The sequence below is a fragment of the Aotus nancymaae genome, unplaced genomic scaffold (genome assembly GCF_030222135.1).
Source record: "Aotus nancymaae isolate 86718 unplaced genomic scaffold, 86718_ANA_hifiasm-v0.15.2.pri h1tg000002l, whole genome shotgun sequence".
Taxonomy (NCBI): Eukaryota; Metazoa; Chordata; class Mammalia; order Primates; family Aotidae; genus Aotus; species Aotus nancymaae.
In genome coordinates, this window is record NW_026988413.1 from 63,306,670 (window position 1) to 63,324,324 (window position 17,655).

Below are 17,655 nucleotides of genomic sequence, written 5' to 3' on the forward strand. Positions count from 1 at the left end.
AAACGTGGTGGCAGGCACCTGTAATCCCAGCTACTCGGGAAGTTGAGGTGGGATAATCGCTTGAAACTGGGAGGAGGAGGCTGCAGTGAGCTGAGATCATGCCTTGCCTTCCAGTCTGGGCAACAGAGTGAGACTTTATCTCAAAAAAAAAGGTTTTAATCATTGATAAAAAGACATCAATAAATTATATTTCATAATGTAATCAATTTTCCCAGATAAAAACATCTTAGGTTATCAAAAAAAATCTTTCAATTTAAATGAGTTTGATACATAAAAACACACAAAAACTCAAAAATATATAAATTAATTTTTTAGTACATGACATATAAATTCTTAACAAATACCAGCATATAATATTTGTAATGGATATAATGTCCTAATTCAACTTACTCTTATTTAGATTTGACATCCAATTTTCTTTTATTATTGGTATTTTGTCTATAAAATATCATCTTAAAGATATATTCAAATTGCCAGTATAGTTTTTGCCTATCACATTCAGAATAAAGAAGTCTGATTCTCTGTATATCCCTTTTGTTTCATGAGGTATTAATAAAGACCAGAGTACATCATGAAGGAAAACCAAAGTAAAAAACCTTTGGGCATGAAACTGGACACAGACACACACAAAGGTGACCAAGCATAATTCGCATAAACTTTGCTTTTATATCAAACATTTAAAAACAACTAGCTTAGCAGATTTTGTTTCTTGGCAAAGTTTTTCATCTGTTTATATTTTAAACCTTTCACATTGTCTTTTTCTATTATAAAATATATATATAGTTGAGAACTTGAAGCTATCCTGCTGTGTTAAATTCTTTTGGAAAATATCTTACTGTGTTTTTAAAAATATGCTCTAACTAGGAAGAAACTAATTTGTAAGAGTTATGTGAAATTAGTTAAAATTTTTCTACTTTTAGGGATGTATTTGTTTTAATACAAAACTGATTACCTCTTGCAGATCAAATTGATTATTATAAATAGTGGGCTGAAAGGGTACTTGAATAGCTTTAGCATCTTTTCACTCACAAAAATAAATAATTGGGCTTTGTTTTCTATAATTCTATTTTTATGAACTGATGCCAACACTACAAACATTTCACAGAAGTCAATATGATTTTCTAAATAGAAAAAAAGCAATCAAAAAAGACATTTAAAAGTCGTAATAAACAATTTGGAAAATATTTATATATTTACCTTTGTAGGTTAGCTTGAGTCTTGGAATATTTTGCTTAGAAGTGCCAATGACAGGAAGAAACAGCATGGTCATGCTTAGCATCATCAAAGCATGGAAAAGGTGAAAATCTTGGCTTCTGGCCTTCAGTCTCTCATCTTTATTAGCATTCATGGTGAAAACAGTGTTTGCTTTCAAACAGCGTTAATTTAATCTAAAAAAATTTAAAAAAATCTTGTTAGCAGTTGGCAGATTTTTCTTAAATTAGTAAATTATAATTTTCTGAATGTAGATAGATTTTTAAAAATAATGTTTCCATCTCTCATTTTTTGCTCTACATAATAGTTGCAGCAGAAATGAATCAGAACTGGGGACTAAAATTAAGGACAGGCTTTGCTCAGATGTAGAAATAAATGCACCACTAGAATTTAAACTATTTTGTTATTTAACATTTTTTCCTTGACTATAGTTGTTTTTGTGTTTTGTTTAAGCAAATATCTGAAGAACCAACTTTTTCCATAACTTGAATTCTTTGATCAGATGAGAACACTTTCACTGGTAGAAGCCTACACTTGCCCCGTATCATCCCCAAATAAAAAGATACGCCAACTAAAACAGACAAAAGCTGTCATACTGAGACAAGTTGTCTTGTTTCTGAGTTAAGAGACATTTTAAAATTCCACTTAAATGTGAGAAGCTAAATTCAACTTTCTCTGGGCCCTAGTATAGATGTTAGGCCTGGAACAATGCAGTCTTACCTGAACCTTGTATTATTCCATACTAGGGAGTACTCGATAGAAAAACAAATTATAAAATATAAGGGTTTATAAGAGGGAGGAGGTGGTAATTAACTGGGTAGCCATAAATAAGCTGACTCGGTTGTTTTCCATAAGATGTAGAGTAAATCAAAACATGTATTCCAAACTAAGTCTGGCAATAAAAGTTACAATCATATTTATTGACCATTTATACATACCCAAAACTTTTTTTTAAAAAGTGCTTTATATAGATTAAATGATTTAATTTAAAAACAGTCATAAAGGGTGGGTAATTATTTATCTCATTTCACCGATGAAACAAAATTGAGGTACAGAGTTAAATAATTCTTCCAGGGTTACATGGCAAGTAAGAGATGGATGAAATCAACACATGATCAGAACTTTAGCTAGACTCTGCTTTTTTCACACCTAAGTCTTCCAGTGCTTTGCATTGTGGTAGAATCTAGTGAACATCAACTTCTGCTAGCGTCTTCAACTTCTCTTCCATGTTAATTAACTTCCTACTGTCTTACTAGGAAATAGGCCACAGAATCAATAATTTCTTTGATGATAGATTTCTTGGTGATAGCTTAGGTCATAATAAAAAAGTATTAGACTTTAAGTACTTTTCTAATTAGTCAATATTGAAAATAAATATTGTATGCCTATACAGTTTAGTTTGTTTTTTTTTTTGAGATGGAGTTTCACTCTTGTTACCCAGGCTGGAGTGCAATGGTGTGATCTTGGCTCACCGCAACCTCCGCCTCCTGGGTTCAGGCAATTCTCCTGCCTCAGCCTCCTGAGTAGCTGGGATTACAGGCACGCGCCACCATGCCCAGCTAATTTTTTGTATTTTTAGTAGAGACGGGGTTTCACCATGTTGACCAGGATGGTCTCGATCTCTTGACCTTGTGATCCACCCGACTTGGCCTCCCAAAGTGACGGTTTAGTTTTAAGAGAAGGCCTAGCTGCTATGGACTTTGGGCAGCTGGGGTCAGTGAAGGATCCCAAGATGGCTGGGCAAAAACTTGCTCTAAAAACCACTGACTGGATAGCTTCTGGGGAGATCATACCCCAAAACCAAAAGGCCATTGCTAATTCCCTGAAATCCTGCAATGAGACCCTCACCTCCAGGTTGGCTACTTTACCTGAGAATCCACCAGTTATCAACTGGGCTTACTACAAGGCCAATGTGGCCAAAGCAGGCTTGGAGGATGACTTTGAGAAGAAGTTTAATGCCCTTAAGATTCCTGTACCAGAGGATAATATATTGCCCAGGTGGATGCTGTAGAAAAAGAAGATGTGAAGTCTTGTGCTAAGTGGGTGCCTCTCTCAAAGGCCAGGATTGCAGAATAGGAGAAACAGATGGAGAAGATCAAGAACTTAATTCCATTTGAACAGATAACCATTGAGGACTTGAATGAAGCTTTCCCAGAAACCAAATTAGACAAGCAAAATATCCCTATTGGCCTCACCAACCAATTGAGAATTTATATAACTGAGTCCAGGAGGAGGCTCCAGCACTTATATTACACATTCTGGACATTAAAAATAAAAATAAATAAACAGTTAAAACAAAAAGAGAGAAGGCCTAATAAAGGATTAATTTTTCTTAAGTGAGATCAGCTCTTCACTGTACTAAATTGTCTCCCAGACTTTGAATATTAAGTTTTCAGTTGCCTTAAATCTCAGTAGTTAAGTCTTGGGAAGTGAAATAAAATCAAATTTTGATCTGTATTATTTTTATACATGATAAATATTTAAGGATAGACTTTAAATTTTATGTTGAATTTCTTCATGAAATGTTAATCTTAAATGCTTAATAAATTATTTTTATTACACTCAGATACCTATAAGAAGTACTAATTATTCTTTGTATATAATCTATCAACATTGAATTCTGCTTTTACAGTTACTACATATGCAAATAATCAAGTTGATTTAGACAGTCTTTCAATTACGTTTTATTATATAAAACAAATATCACATATTTTATTTTATTTGCATTTAACTGACATTTCCTGAAGGTTCCACCTAATTAGATAAAATTTGAGGGACAAAAAGAAATGTCTTTCTGACCAAAAAAACTATACCATCAGCAGCACTTTATGAAAATTTTAGTTTTAAAAATTTCAATTATGCATATTTTAATAAATCATTTTTTAATAACATAAAGTCCTAAAAATTATATTATTTCAATACCAGTTGGAATACATTAATGCTATGGCCACAAAACAGTCACTTTAGCTGATCTACAGAAAAAAATTATCAGATTATATTTGAATATATAAGTTTTGAATCATTCAATCTCAATGCATTCTTGCAACTTGTTAGTTTGTCATTTATACCACTATTCTTTGACTTACAGATTCTCCTTAAAAACTTGCTGCTTTTGGTGGGGAGAGATCCAAGATGGTCAATTGCTAGCAGCTCAGGATTGTAGCTCCCAGTGAAAGTGCAGAGAACAAGAGGACGCCACCCTTTCAGACAAATTTTTGTTGCTCACGGACCAGGAGATTCCCAGTAGAGGAGCCCCATGGGTCACCAGCACGACTCTTGTGGCTGGCACGGTGGTTCTTGGTGCAGAGTAAATGGGACTGGGTCCCCTTCTGGTCAACGTTTGGAGCTCCAGGAAGGCAGAGTCACCCATTCAGCTGATTGAAAGAGGGACTCAAGAGGAAAGCCAGACCAGAGATTCCCGGGCAGAAAAGCACCACGAATCTTAATGCCGCTGTTTTAGCCAGCGCAGTGGGTTGCTCAGATTCCGGCACTGGGAGTCAACAAGTTTGACGTCCACTTAGAGACCTAATTTGAAAGCCGGTAATTACAAAGACCACAGGTGGATAAATTTACAATGATGGGAAGAAACCAGCGTAAAAAGGCTGAGAATACTCAAAATCAGAATGCCTCTCCCTCTACAGGGGATCACAGTTCCTCATCATCAGGGGAACAAGGCCTGATGGAGAACGAGTGCGTTCCGATAACAGAATTAGGCTTCAGAAGGTGGATAATAAGAAACTTCTGAGTTAAAAGAACATGTTCTAGCCCAACATGAAGAAACTAAGAACCTTTGAAAAATGTTTGACGAAATCCTAATGAGAATAGACAATTTAGAGAGGAATATAAGTGAATTAATGGAGCTGAAGAATACAATATGAGAACTCCGCGAAGTATGCACAGGTTTCAACAGTCGAATTGATCAAGGAGAAGAAAGGATATCAGAGGTCAAAGATCAACTGAATGAAATGAAAAGAGAAGACAAGATTAGAGAAGAAAGAGTAAAAAGGAATGAGCAAAGTCTCCAAGAAATATGGGACTATGTGAAAAGACCTAATTTATGTTTGATAGGTGTACCTGAATGTCATGAAGAGAATGAATCCAAATTGGAAAATATTCTTCAGGATATTAACTTTCCTAACCTAGCAAGGCAGGACAATAGTCAACTCCAGGTAATACAGAGAACACCACAAAGATATTCCTCAAGTAGAGCAACCCCAACACACATAATTGTTATATTCACCAGGGTTGAAATAAAGGAGAAAATTCTAAGGGCAGCTAGAGAGAAAGGTCAGGTTATCCATAAAGGGAAGCCTATCAGACTCACAGCAGATCTCTCAGCAGAAACCCTACAAACTAGAAGAGAGTGGGGGTCAATATTCAATATCCTCAAAGAAAAGAATTTGCAACCCAGAATCTCATATCCAGCCAAACTAAGCTTCATAAATGAAGGAAAAATAAAATTTTTCATGAACAAGCAAGCACTCAGAGATTTCATCACCACCAGGCCTGCTTTACAAGAGCTTCTGAAAGAAGCATTACACACAGAAAGGAACAACCAGTATCAGTCATCCCAAAAAAATATCAAAAGGTAGAGTATCTCCATAATGAAGAATCTATATCAACTAATGGGCAGAATAGCCAGATAGCATTAAATGACAATATTAAACTCACAAATATCAATATTAATCCTAAATTTAAATGGATTAAATGCCCCAATCAAAGACACAGACAGGCAAATTGAATAAAAAGTCAAAACCCATCAGTACACTGTATCCAGATCCATCTCATAAGCAAGGACACACAAAGACTTAAAATAAAGGATTGGAGGAAGATTCACCAATCAAACGGAGAGCAAAAAAAAAAAAAAAAAAAAACAGAAGTTGTAACTTTAGTCTCTGACAAAATAGACTTTAATAGTAACAAAGACTAAAAGAAACAAAGAAGGACATTACATAATGGTAAAAGGATCAATGCAACAACAGGAGTCAATGATCATAAATATATATGCACCCAATATAGGAGCACCCAGATGCATAAGACAAGTTCTTAATGACTTATAAAGAGATTTGGACTCCCGGACAATAATAGCGGGAGACTTTGACACCATATTGTTAATATTCGACAGATCAACGAGATAGAAAATTAATAGGGACATCTATGATTAGAACTCAGACCTGGAACAAGTAAACTCAGTGAATATTTATAGAATTCTTCACCCCAGGTCCACAGAACATACATTTTTCTCAGTATCATATTACACCTATTTTGAAAGTGACTACATAATTGGAAGTAAATCACTTTTTAGCATTTGCATAGCATTCCACAGACTTAAATGAAATATTGGTTGGCTGTTTGTTTGTTATTTTCTTCTCTTATTCCTTCCTGTCTCCATTGTTAAGCACAATTATCAGCATAAAAGAGGTTTTTAATACCTATTTTTAGATTGCATTCCAGCCTGGGCAATAGAGCAAGACTCCTGTTCTCTCTCCCCCTTTCTCTTTCTCTTTCTTTGTTTCTTTCAAAAAAATAAAAATAAAAAAAATAAAAGGAGACACTACAAAAAAAAAACTTGCTGCTTTTATACAAATTCCAACACAAGTTTTAAATACTTATATGTTAATATAGATATATTTACATAACTTCTGATGGTTTTTGAATATATCTAATATATATTTACTTATATGTATTCTTATCAGTCATTGGCGTCATATCTAAACGCTGACAATTTATAAGGTGAGGAAATGAATAAGATTATTTTTCTGAAGGGAATGGTTGATTATACACAAATAAAGTGCCATAAAATAAATCTAAATAGAGACATTTATGATATGCTATGTAAGACACCTAGAAGAAGTATCGTATAGGCTTAAACAAGACAATTATACTTTCATGGAGGACAGAGAAAGAATGGAAAAGCAAACAGAGACAGTTCCAGGAAACAGTGATGCTCTGTTAAGGACTCCTGAGCAGTGAGGCAGGCAGCGTGACAGACTTGGTTATATGACTATGAGGAGAAGAAGAGTGTGGCATAATTCAGTGGCATAGAAGAGAAGGACACCGAAGAGAATCTTGAGTTAACTCTTAAATTTGCCTCAAGCATGTTCTCGTACCTAATATACTATGACTCAAAACAGTGCATGTGGTCACTCCGTACTGCTTTTTGGTATTGATCATGCATGCTGTTCCACCCACATTCATCAATGCTTCTCTAATCCCATCACCTTGTTCCTTCCATTCTTTCCTGTATTCACATTATTAGCAGAACACTGATATCTAATTGCAGCAGACTCACAGCCTTGGCATACAAACATGTATTCTCCCTCCTACCCATACCCCCTGAAAAAAGTGAAAGGTAAAATGAATGTAGAGACTGAGTATATTAAATTTCTCATTACACTTAGTTTTTTTGAGCTTCTGAACATGTGAAATAGTTCTTTTTTATGACATGTAACAATGCATGCAATGTGAATGTATGTTTATATACATAGGCAAAAGAGAGAGAACTTTCCATATGTGCATTTTATTAGCAATAATGACCTCAGTGCAGGACATTTCCTGGGAATTAATGACTAGTTGGGGTTAATGGCCCCTGGCTATGCATTGAGATATCTACTCCTCCAACTGGTCATTAATCGCTAAGACATGCCCTGTGCCTCTAACATCGTAAGTTAAGAAGATTGATGTTTTGGTTTTCAATGAACAGTAGTCATACTGTTCCTTGTAACCCAACTCATTAATATTGTTAAATAAGTTAAAAATCAAAGCACTGCTTTCCTTACTACTAAGACATTCTGAGAAGTACCTATGTGTGCTGAACCTGTACTTGGAGGAACAAAATAAAGCGAAAATCCTGAAACTGCTGGAACTTAAAATTAAAACCTTTATATATTTTTCTACTATAAAACAGTCAAGCCCTACAATCTGTTGGTCCTGATTCTTTGTTTTTCTTCCCAACAATCCTATAAATTCAATAGTTAATCTTTTAATTGAGATAATTTATGGGTTAAATGTCTTGCCAACAATCTCTTCCCTACTCTATTGATATTTTGCTGCCTTCTTGTGTGTGTGTGTGTGTGTGGGTTGTGTGCACAGATGTGTGTGTGTTGTGCATCTGGGAGGAATTATAGAGAGAAGTAGGTGTGATTTAACCTAAAGTGGGTGGATTTAGTGAATTGCCTAGGTTATACTGCATGCTACTGTCTGTAACAAGCTTGACCTGGAGCCAATTAACTGCATATAATCTATTCCAGATGTTCCCTGATACAAACAGCACTCTTGGGGATCTTCAGATGTGGAGCCAATAGGGAGTGTTCTGATTATGAGAGATTTTTACACACTGTTTCACTAAATCAGAGATCCAAATGCTAATCTAACAATCAAGAAGGCCTTGTGCCATTTCCCTAAGGAACAAAAAGAGTCCAGAACTTATTAGATGGATGGTAACTCATCAAAAAATTTATTTGAGGAGTAAGATATATAAAATTTTATGTGTGAACTTCATTGATTTGCCTTATTTATTCATATGCATTTGTTCCAAAAGGATTAGGCAGGAAAAGGTACTATTAGTGTGAAAAAATAGCTTCTTTGCACGGAGCAATAATTAAAATATATGTCTTCATGCATGAAAATCTAGAACACTTAGATTTAGGATTCTTTCTCAAGTGTGTGTGTGCGTGTGTGTGTGCGTGTGTGTGTGTGTAGGTTGGGGAAAGGAAGAAAAGAACCCCTGATTTTTTAGTTTTATAAAGAGCTATTTGTTCTTTATACCTTAGAGGTACACATAAAGTCACTTGAGAAAGTTTTAACCCAATTCAGGAAGCACAAGGAAATATGCCTATCTCAAAATTAAAAGCAATATCTGTATTAACTCACTTTGGTCAAATTGCTGCTCATATTTTTGAGCTATTGTTTGATTGTATGGTTTTCCTGTAGGATGCACGAGACTGAGTAATTACTGGTAACATTACTTCATGGCAGGTCTGTGGACAGCACAAAAAAAAGATTATAGAAAAAAACTTGAAAGCCAAAGAGGTAACATAGACAAACAAATGAGAAGCTTTATGTTACAGAGGGCTATTATATATTCCATTGATCAAGTGCAATAATATCAAAGTAGGATTCAAGTGGTATATTAAAAGGTCCACAGAATAGAGCTTGGAATGCTGGAATTTTCATTCAAATTTATCCCATCCTCTCTAAGTTTATCTTCTGTGTATTTTCTAATAGGCATATAAAATATCCCACTACTTTAGTAATATAGCAATTATTTGTTGAAAGTCTAACTTTCCATTAATGGACTTCATTGTCTTCAGATGCCATAAATTCTCCATCAATTGATTATTCTAGAAGAGTCTGGAAGGCCATCTGACTCTTCAGAGATCATGAAGAGTCTTACATTTGATTAAATGCTAATCTACTTCCAAACCTCCTTATGATAGCCAATGATATTTCTCCGTACACCAAGTTACAACTATCATCAATAAGTAGTTGTAGAGCTGAGCTAAGCTACTTGTCAGTATATATAAATTACAGTACCTAGATTTTTATTTTGCAGTGATTTAAACATTATGTTTGCATTTTTAAAATACACTGAGAGTATATTGTTTTATAATCCCTGTTCAACAAAGCACCGTTAACATTTTACTTGGGTTTGCATGCCTTATGGCCATGTACTTATAGCCAAATAACAGTCGGTAAGAGCTTACCTTTAACGAACTCAAAGAAAATAATATAATAGTGAGATTTTAGAATATATATGTGTAAGATTTAATATTGTGGGTTTCATTTTTTCCTGACCATAATAGTAACAACAAAATAACGTTTAAGTTGTAAAGAGGTCCCAAAGAAATAAAGTGCCTCCAAGGTCTAAACTGCTCAAGTTGTTAACACATTTATAAAAATTTAATAAAATACTACTGTTAATTTATTGATGTTCATTTTCCTCATTCTAAATCTCACATCAGTTTGCTGTTCAAAGCAACAATTGATACTTATCAGTTCCTAGGATCAGAGAAAGTACCAACAACATAATCAAAGTTGGTCTTTCCTCAAACCAGATTAATCCACAGTCCAAAGTATCAATATTTTCCTTTTCAAATTCTTATACTCGGGAGCATTGTAACGAATGCATGTTTTCATGACCAAGATAATCTCATAATATGCTTTGGAGAATTATTAAATATTTTGTCAAATTTTAATGTCTGCATAAAAACACAAATTAGTTGTTTTTTAAAACTCAAAAGCATCTGCCTCAAATATTCTGATATGTGCCTCTTAGGGATTTCTGCTTTTGATTATGAACAGACTTGAATAAAGCAGTGTAGGAATTATTGCAATTATGAAGGCAAAATTACTATATTTTCTTGAAATAATGAAATAAGGATTAACTATGTTTTTATTATTAAGATATTCTTATTTCTAATTTAGTTAAGCCCTTTTAATTTTTAGAAATGTCATTTTTATCAAAGCTAAGTAATGTTTTGGCAAGTATCCAAAAATTTTAATTTATTCTTTCCTGAAATTCACATTCAATTATTCATTTAGCTGTTGAATTATATGTCTATTTAATATGTTCCTAGGATTTATTATATCTAATAATATAAATATTCCACCTATGTGAACAATAAATGGATTTGAATATTTAAAAAATGATTATGCATAATAAAATGTACAGAATGTTTTATTTTACAAACTTAGTGGCACCATGGTCTCTGTATCAATATAAATAATTGTGCACTTGGAAACATGTTTTTCAAAGCAATACAGGTATTTTATGATATATATATTTATTTATTATTCCTTTTATTTAGAGATAGATAGGGTCTCACTTTGTCACTGAAGCTAGAGTGCAGTGGCATGACCACGGCTCAGGGCAGCCTGGACTTCCTGAGCTCAAGTGATCCACCTGCCTAAGCTTCCTGAAGAGCTGAGACTACAGGCATGTGTCACCATGCCCAGCTATTTTTTTTTTTTTTTTTTTTTTTTGTACAGATGGAATCTCACCATTTTGACCAGGCTGGTCTGCTCTTGAACTCCTGGCCTCAAGAACTCCTGGCCTCAAGAGATCATCCTGCCTCAACCTCCCAAAGTACTGGGATTACAGGCATCAGCCACTGTGCTTCGCCTACTTGATCATATTTTAAAATATCATCATGGCGTTTGTTTCAGCAGCACTTATTGTAACATAAGAACAATGCAGAGATGCTCAAAGAGAGGAGTACAACATCTAGATAGGAAAGACATACAAATGTGTAAAATAGAATTTCTTTTTATTTATCAACATGTGTGGTAGTCATGTTTTTCATAATCTTCACATGTGTATTTTAATTTTCCAATTAAAAATATTTACTGAAAAAAATTAGTTATATTAAAGGAGAGAAAATTGAAAAGGTTTTTTTTATTACTTAATACATATCTTATCAGACTGTGAGGCAGGGATTTCATCTTATCAAAACAACATGCAGAGGTTATAGTTGCCGATATGTAAAACTATATAAGCCTGCTTATAGAAAACCACTTATATATAAAAAACAGCATTTCAATATGTTCTACACTAAGTCTAAATTATAACATGGGGTTATATATACTTAGTTTAGAATCTTAAGGTTGTAACTATTGGAAACTAGTAAATAGTTATGAAGTAATTAAATTATGTTTTTGAGATGTATGCTGTAGAAAAATTATAAGGGTTCTCCATTAAAATCCTAACACTTTTACATAAATGGAAAAAGAAATGCCATCAAATCTACTAGCAAATCCATATTTAATAGCAAATTTTTAGATATAAAAAACCACACATAGCAGGAAAACTATGACCTTGAATTTCATATTCACATAAATTCTCCAGGAACACATGTGCTGTTGAGATCAAAACACTTACAATGGGTTAAATGAATCCTATATAGCCTTATTTTTTTTTTTTAAAGAGCTGTGCTATACACATTAACACTCTTTCTTTCTTTCTTCACTCTTTAATGAAACACCTTAGGGAAATAAACACCCTAGGGAAATAGGAGAAGAAATTTAAATAATTCACTTCATAAACATAACACTATCTGGGAACACAAATAGGCAGCATGTAAAAGGAACTTAGCATCACATGTGGAATTTAGGAAGCAAGTCTTCATATCAGATTTGAATTTCATGGTGTTTGAACCAACTCAGCAACTATTAACAATTAACATTTTAAATTCAACAACTGATGATGACTATGCAAACAAAAAGGCATCTTTTCTTTTGACGAATAAAAGGACTGCCCAGCACTCTTAGCAGTAATAGTTCTTTAGTGATCATTGTTTATATTTCTAGTGATGTTGACATATATCCATGCATTTCATTTTGTTTTAACATGCTTCAAATGCAATTTTTCCAATCCACTTGTATTTCTAATTGTGTCATTATAAGGTAAACATTACAGAATAAGTTTGCACATGCTCATTCTTGGGGCTCCTGGCCCAGAAAAGAGCTGTATGTCTGGAAAATAGTTATTCATAGGAGAAATCTGAATTTTGCCATAATCTACCAGCTTCTACTAGAAATTCAAAAGTTCTCAAGACTCTAACTCAGTAAATATTCCTATATTCGGTTTAGCTCTGCTATTGAGAAAGTTAAAAATAACTTTTAAAACAAATCTATAAGTTTTATAAATAAACTGACATCACAAGTTCCATTATTTGTACCTTATATGACTGCCTTGTTGTTTAAGGTAAAAGAAGTTTCTTTTACCTACACTTCCATATATCCCAGGTTCTATCTTCCCTAACTCTTCTGGGACATGTCTGAAGCATAGTAGCATGGTGGTTATGCACATAGGCACAAAGCCCAGGTCTGTCACTTGCTTTCTGTTTATCCATGGGCCAGTTACTTAACCATGCTGTGGCTCATGTTTCTCAACTGAAATTGTGGATAACAAGGGTATTTGATTTATTGGTTGTAAGGACTAAGAAACCATGACGTAAAGCACAATACCATGCCCAGTACACAGTAAGTGATCCATGAGTGTTAGCCATTTAAATATCATCATATTCAATTTGTCTTAATTTTCTATTAAAACCCAATTTAAGTACAAGAGAAAATTACGGTTTTAAAGACAATTACAGTTTATAAGGCCTGTTAAGCAGAGTTCTCAGGAAAATACTATATAACATCCAAAAGTATGAAAACAAATGAATAAAATAATTTTAATTCTTTGAGATCACAAACAGAAATAAACAAGCAAGCAAATAAACAAATTTCATTTCTATAGTTTAAAAGAGGAGAATCGAAGTGATGATTTGAATCTGATTTTGAGGGATATAACATAATTGTATCTGGAGTGCCTCTAAAGCTATTCTTCATTTAAATTAAATCGCATTCTTTATCAAGAAAGAGAAAATAACTAAATACCCTATCAATAATAACTTCATATAAAACTTTAAAATCAAAGTAGAATAAACACTGCTGAATATGTGTAGTACTTGACTTTGATATTTTTACTTAGATTAAAAAGATTAAAAGAATTATGCTTCCCTTAGTGTCTTCTCCAGAAAGGATACTAGCTTCTAAAGGAGAAAACAAATTTTAAAAATTTTGTGGATCCTGTGAATTCAAAGATATAGTACCTTCAGTGGTATATTCAAAGTATAACAATAATGTATTTCTGCAATTCAATATCTCCTTTGTATTGGATCTTAACAGGTTGTAATTAAAAAAAAAAATGCATCTATGAGACTTAATTCAATGTTCTATTTTCCATTCCCACATGTAGCCTTTAGTTTTAAAAACAGTATAGTATGATTTAAAGATATAAAGATCTTTAATGAACTCTTATTAATGTTATCTGTTTTCAGCTTTCTTTAAATAAATTATTCTGCCTAATTATGATGTCACTTAGGAACCTCACATAGTTTTATTAGGTTGCTGACCATTTTTGAAAATATGCATAAAATTATTTTCAATAGTTAATTAAAATAATTTTTACATAAAAAATAATTTTGTTTAAAAACAACTTCATTTTGTTTAAGATCAATTTTTGAAACTATTTTTACTTACATTAAAATTGTTATATTTTTATCAGGTATATTTTGAAATTCATACCAGCTTATACAAATAATTTTGATCAAATTTTATTTATAACACCCTATGATTATGTATCAAACATAGCAAAACTTTCATATATAGCAGGAACACAAAAATTATTTTATTGACTATGGTAACGCATAAAACAGAGAAGCAATGTCTCCTAACTGAAAACATCACAAAATTGGATATCATACTGAAATTTAATTAAGTTTTGGTAGGTCAAACATAAAAAATACTTTTAATCACATTTTAAACCATTTCAGATCTGTAAACATGCCAGTATTATTTGTAACAGTTTTCAAAATTAACATATTTATAGCATATTAAAGAGTTGAGGTTGTCTCTTCCACAGATTCCAAGAGCCACTATGCATCTTAGAACATCTTAATACATCTTTTGGCTCCAAGGTGGACTATTAAAAGAATGTATTAAAAAATTCTTCCATATTCAGTAATTATTGAAATACATATTTGCATGAACTTTACTATCCTCAAATATAAATTAATAAAATTAAAAATTCATGTTAATTTACTATGAAATTCCAAATAACATAAAATGTTGAAATATCAGCTTATAATTAATACAAGTTTTATACTATTTTTATATATGCCTTCACATGAATATATTATATTTTAAAGTATGACCTCATAATACTCTTTTAGAAACACTATTTGATATGTTGGACATGCAATATAGAAGCATAATATGGATCTTATAAAGAGCTCATCAATAAAGCTGAATTCATCCCTTTTACCTTCTCTTAATACATGTAACGGAGCAGTTCCTGGACTAACACATTTGTATTCAAAAAGTAACTTGCAGTTACCCAGTGCATAAGCAATGTGTATAGAATGAGTTGGGGTGTTGTCTTGTGGTAGTGAGACTAATAAAGTGCCAGAAATTTCAGCTTATCAGGCAGCCATACATTTGTAAACACCTTTCTGGTCTTCCTGTGTAGATATGTTTTCCTCCTTCTTTGTGCATGACTGTTCTGTTGAAGTGATGTGTTGAATATTTGTGCTATCTAATTTCCCCTCTACCCTTATCACACTCCTTATCTAGTTCTCTATCAACACAGTAGTATCAGTTTCTGAGCTGTGTTTAGTGTCATCCTTATATCCTTAGCTACATCTTAACAACTGGACTTACATGACTGTTAAAAAGTGCCTCAGTAAGGATAAGCAGGGGATTCCTGAGTTGAGCATACAGCTGCCAATGGATATTTCTCCATTTTTATTTTTTGTATCATTCTCTCTTGGAGAAAATATAATACCTTTTATGACATGATCTCAGAAGTTGACTCAAAAGCTAGCATGATGTTCTGAAACTAGCACAATGTTCTGAATTTCTAAATACAGAGTTCAACTCAGATAGTCTCTCACAATCCTTAATAATTAAACTTATTTGTTTTTACCATGTGTTATAGCAACTGAGATAAAATTCTTGAATTTTCCAGGGATTGCTCAGCCTACTGGTTAAAAGTTCAGGCTCTGGCTATAAGATAGTTTGGGTTGTAAATTTCATTTTGTTACTTATCAACTTTATCCTCTGAGAGAATTTACTTAATTTCTCTAAGTCCTGTTTCCTCATCTACAAAATAGGATTATCAGTTCTTATCAAATATGATTGTTGTGAGAATAAAATTAAATAATGCAAGGAAAGCACTTAGTATCTTCTCTGGCACATGGCTAGCTCTAACAAATGTTAGCTTAATGGTCTTCCATTTTTACTATGGACTATGATAGCAAGTATTTTCTAAAGATAGTAAGTAAATATGAAACTTAAAAGGAAGTCTGGAAACTCCCATATTCTCCTATCATGCTTACAAATATGTTTGTATAATTTGGCATTGAAGTTCTCAACTCTCATTCCACAGTGAACATGTTTTTCAATGCACAATTAGATAAGGTCCCTATTGCAGTATTAATAATACATTATTTTCCTCTAAACTTCTAATTCATTGAGCCCATATTTACTGCCAAACTGAAATCCTAATAAAAAGAACATACTTAATTGCTTTATTAGATGTGGAAATTGTTAGACTATACAAAATAAAAGGCAGAATGAAACACATTTTTTATAATATTCAACTTGAGATTACTAAGTATGTTTGAAAAAAAAGTCTATGAGGGAGGTCTTGGAGCTGACATAAATGCTTAGAAATGGTTTTGACAGAAAGCCAACCTGAAATTATTGTTGAAGGCTTATCTGGATATTACAATAGCCAAAAATGTTTGTGCATATCAAGAAATTTAGTTTTAATTATAACTTCTTCACTTTTTTAGAGTATTCAAAACATGAGTTGGTATAGCATAATAAAATTGCAGTTCAAAAAATATTTCCAAATGATAACTAGATCATTCCCTAAATCTTGTAAGATTTGCATTTGTACCTTCCAGAACAAGCATAATATCCATCTACTGACACATGTACTTTAACTTCTTTTGAACCACACCACATGAATTCAGGACATCTGTTACATTTACCACTGCATCCCCAAAACTTAACACAGTGCCTGGCATGGAGTAAGAGATGAGTATTTATTAAATAAATGAAAGAAGCAGTCAATCTCCTCTTTCCTTCACCAGCCCACTTCTTTGACATATCATGGAGAAGCTTTTCAAATCACTTTTATATCATCCTTGTGTGTGATATCATAAAAACTCAAAAACCTTGTGTCACCACAAGAGTCCAAAGAACATATGGGAATGTGGGGACTAAACTAGAAAGAACTATAGATGTTACAAAGACTCATACCCCCCAAAATGGGAAGAATAACTGACTGATTAAAGGACATTCTTTGTAATTCTGGGTATCTTGTTTTGTTTTTAGAACCACATTTTTTTTTTTTCTAATATAACTTTAGAGTATCCCAGAAAACCCCTGTGTGGATAGAAGAGCCATGAGATAATGGTAAGAATTTGAACTTTGGAGTCAGTAGGCTTGTGAATTCCAGTTTTACTATTGCCAGGATAATATCTTCTTTGAAACTTAGCAAGTAATGGCAACTTTGCTATGTTTTTGCATTGAATTAATGTACATTAAAATCTATAACCACATAGTACTTGCAAAATAAACAATAGCTATTATGACAATTATTCCTTATTATAGATTAGGATCGTTCCATTCCCTCAACTGGGTATGGTTTTCCCATGAATCATGCTGGTACTTATAATTCAGAAGTGAGAAAATGCTCATTTAACAATTTGGGAAGTTTTGTCAAGTTTCTTCCTCTTCCTATCTCTGTGAGCTCAATGCAAAAAATTTTATAATAAGAAAATGATGTTTTAATGGGATTATTTACTATCACATTTCTACTTCTCCTTCTCTTTTCCTGTCAGTTGTGGAGTTGTATCCAGAAAACAAAGCATAAAATTAAGCAGA

At 32.9% G+C, this 17,655-nt stretch overlaps 1 protein-coding gene and 1 pseudogene across 3 annotated transcripts in view; one reads left to right on the forward strand and one right to left on the reverse strand.

Moving 5' to 3' along the window:
- Positions 1-17,655, reverse strand: part of SEMA3D (semaphorin 3D) — a 202,114-nt gene that overhangs the window by 138,349 nt on the left and 46,110 nt on the right. For all 3 annotated transcript variants that reach the window (XM_012461247.3, XM_064375140.1, XM_064375150.1), the window contains one exon: positions 1,198-1,388. In XM_012461247.3, the coding sequence (XP_012316670.1) occupies positions 1,198-1,348 (151 nt within the window). In that variant the 5' untranslated portion in view covers positions 1,349-1,388. The remainder of the gene's footprint in view (positions 1-1,197; positions 1,389-17,655) is intronic.
- On the forward strand, positions 2,945-3,434 carry LOC110568994 (ATP synthase subunit d, mitochondrial-like; annotated as a pseudogene).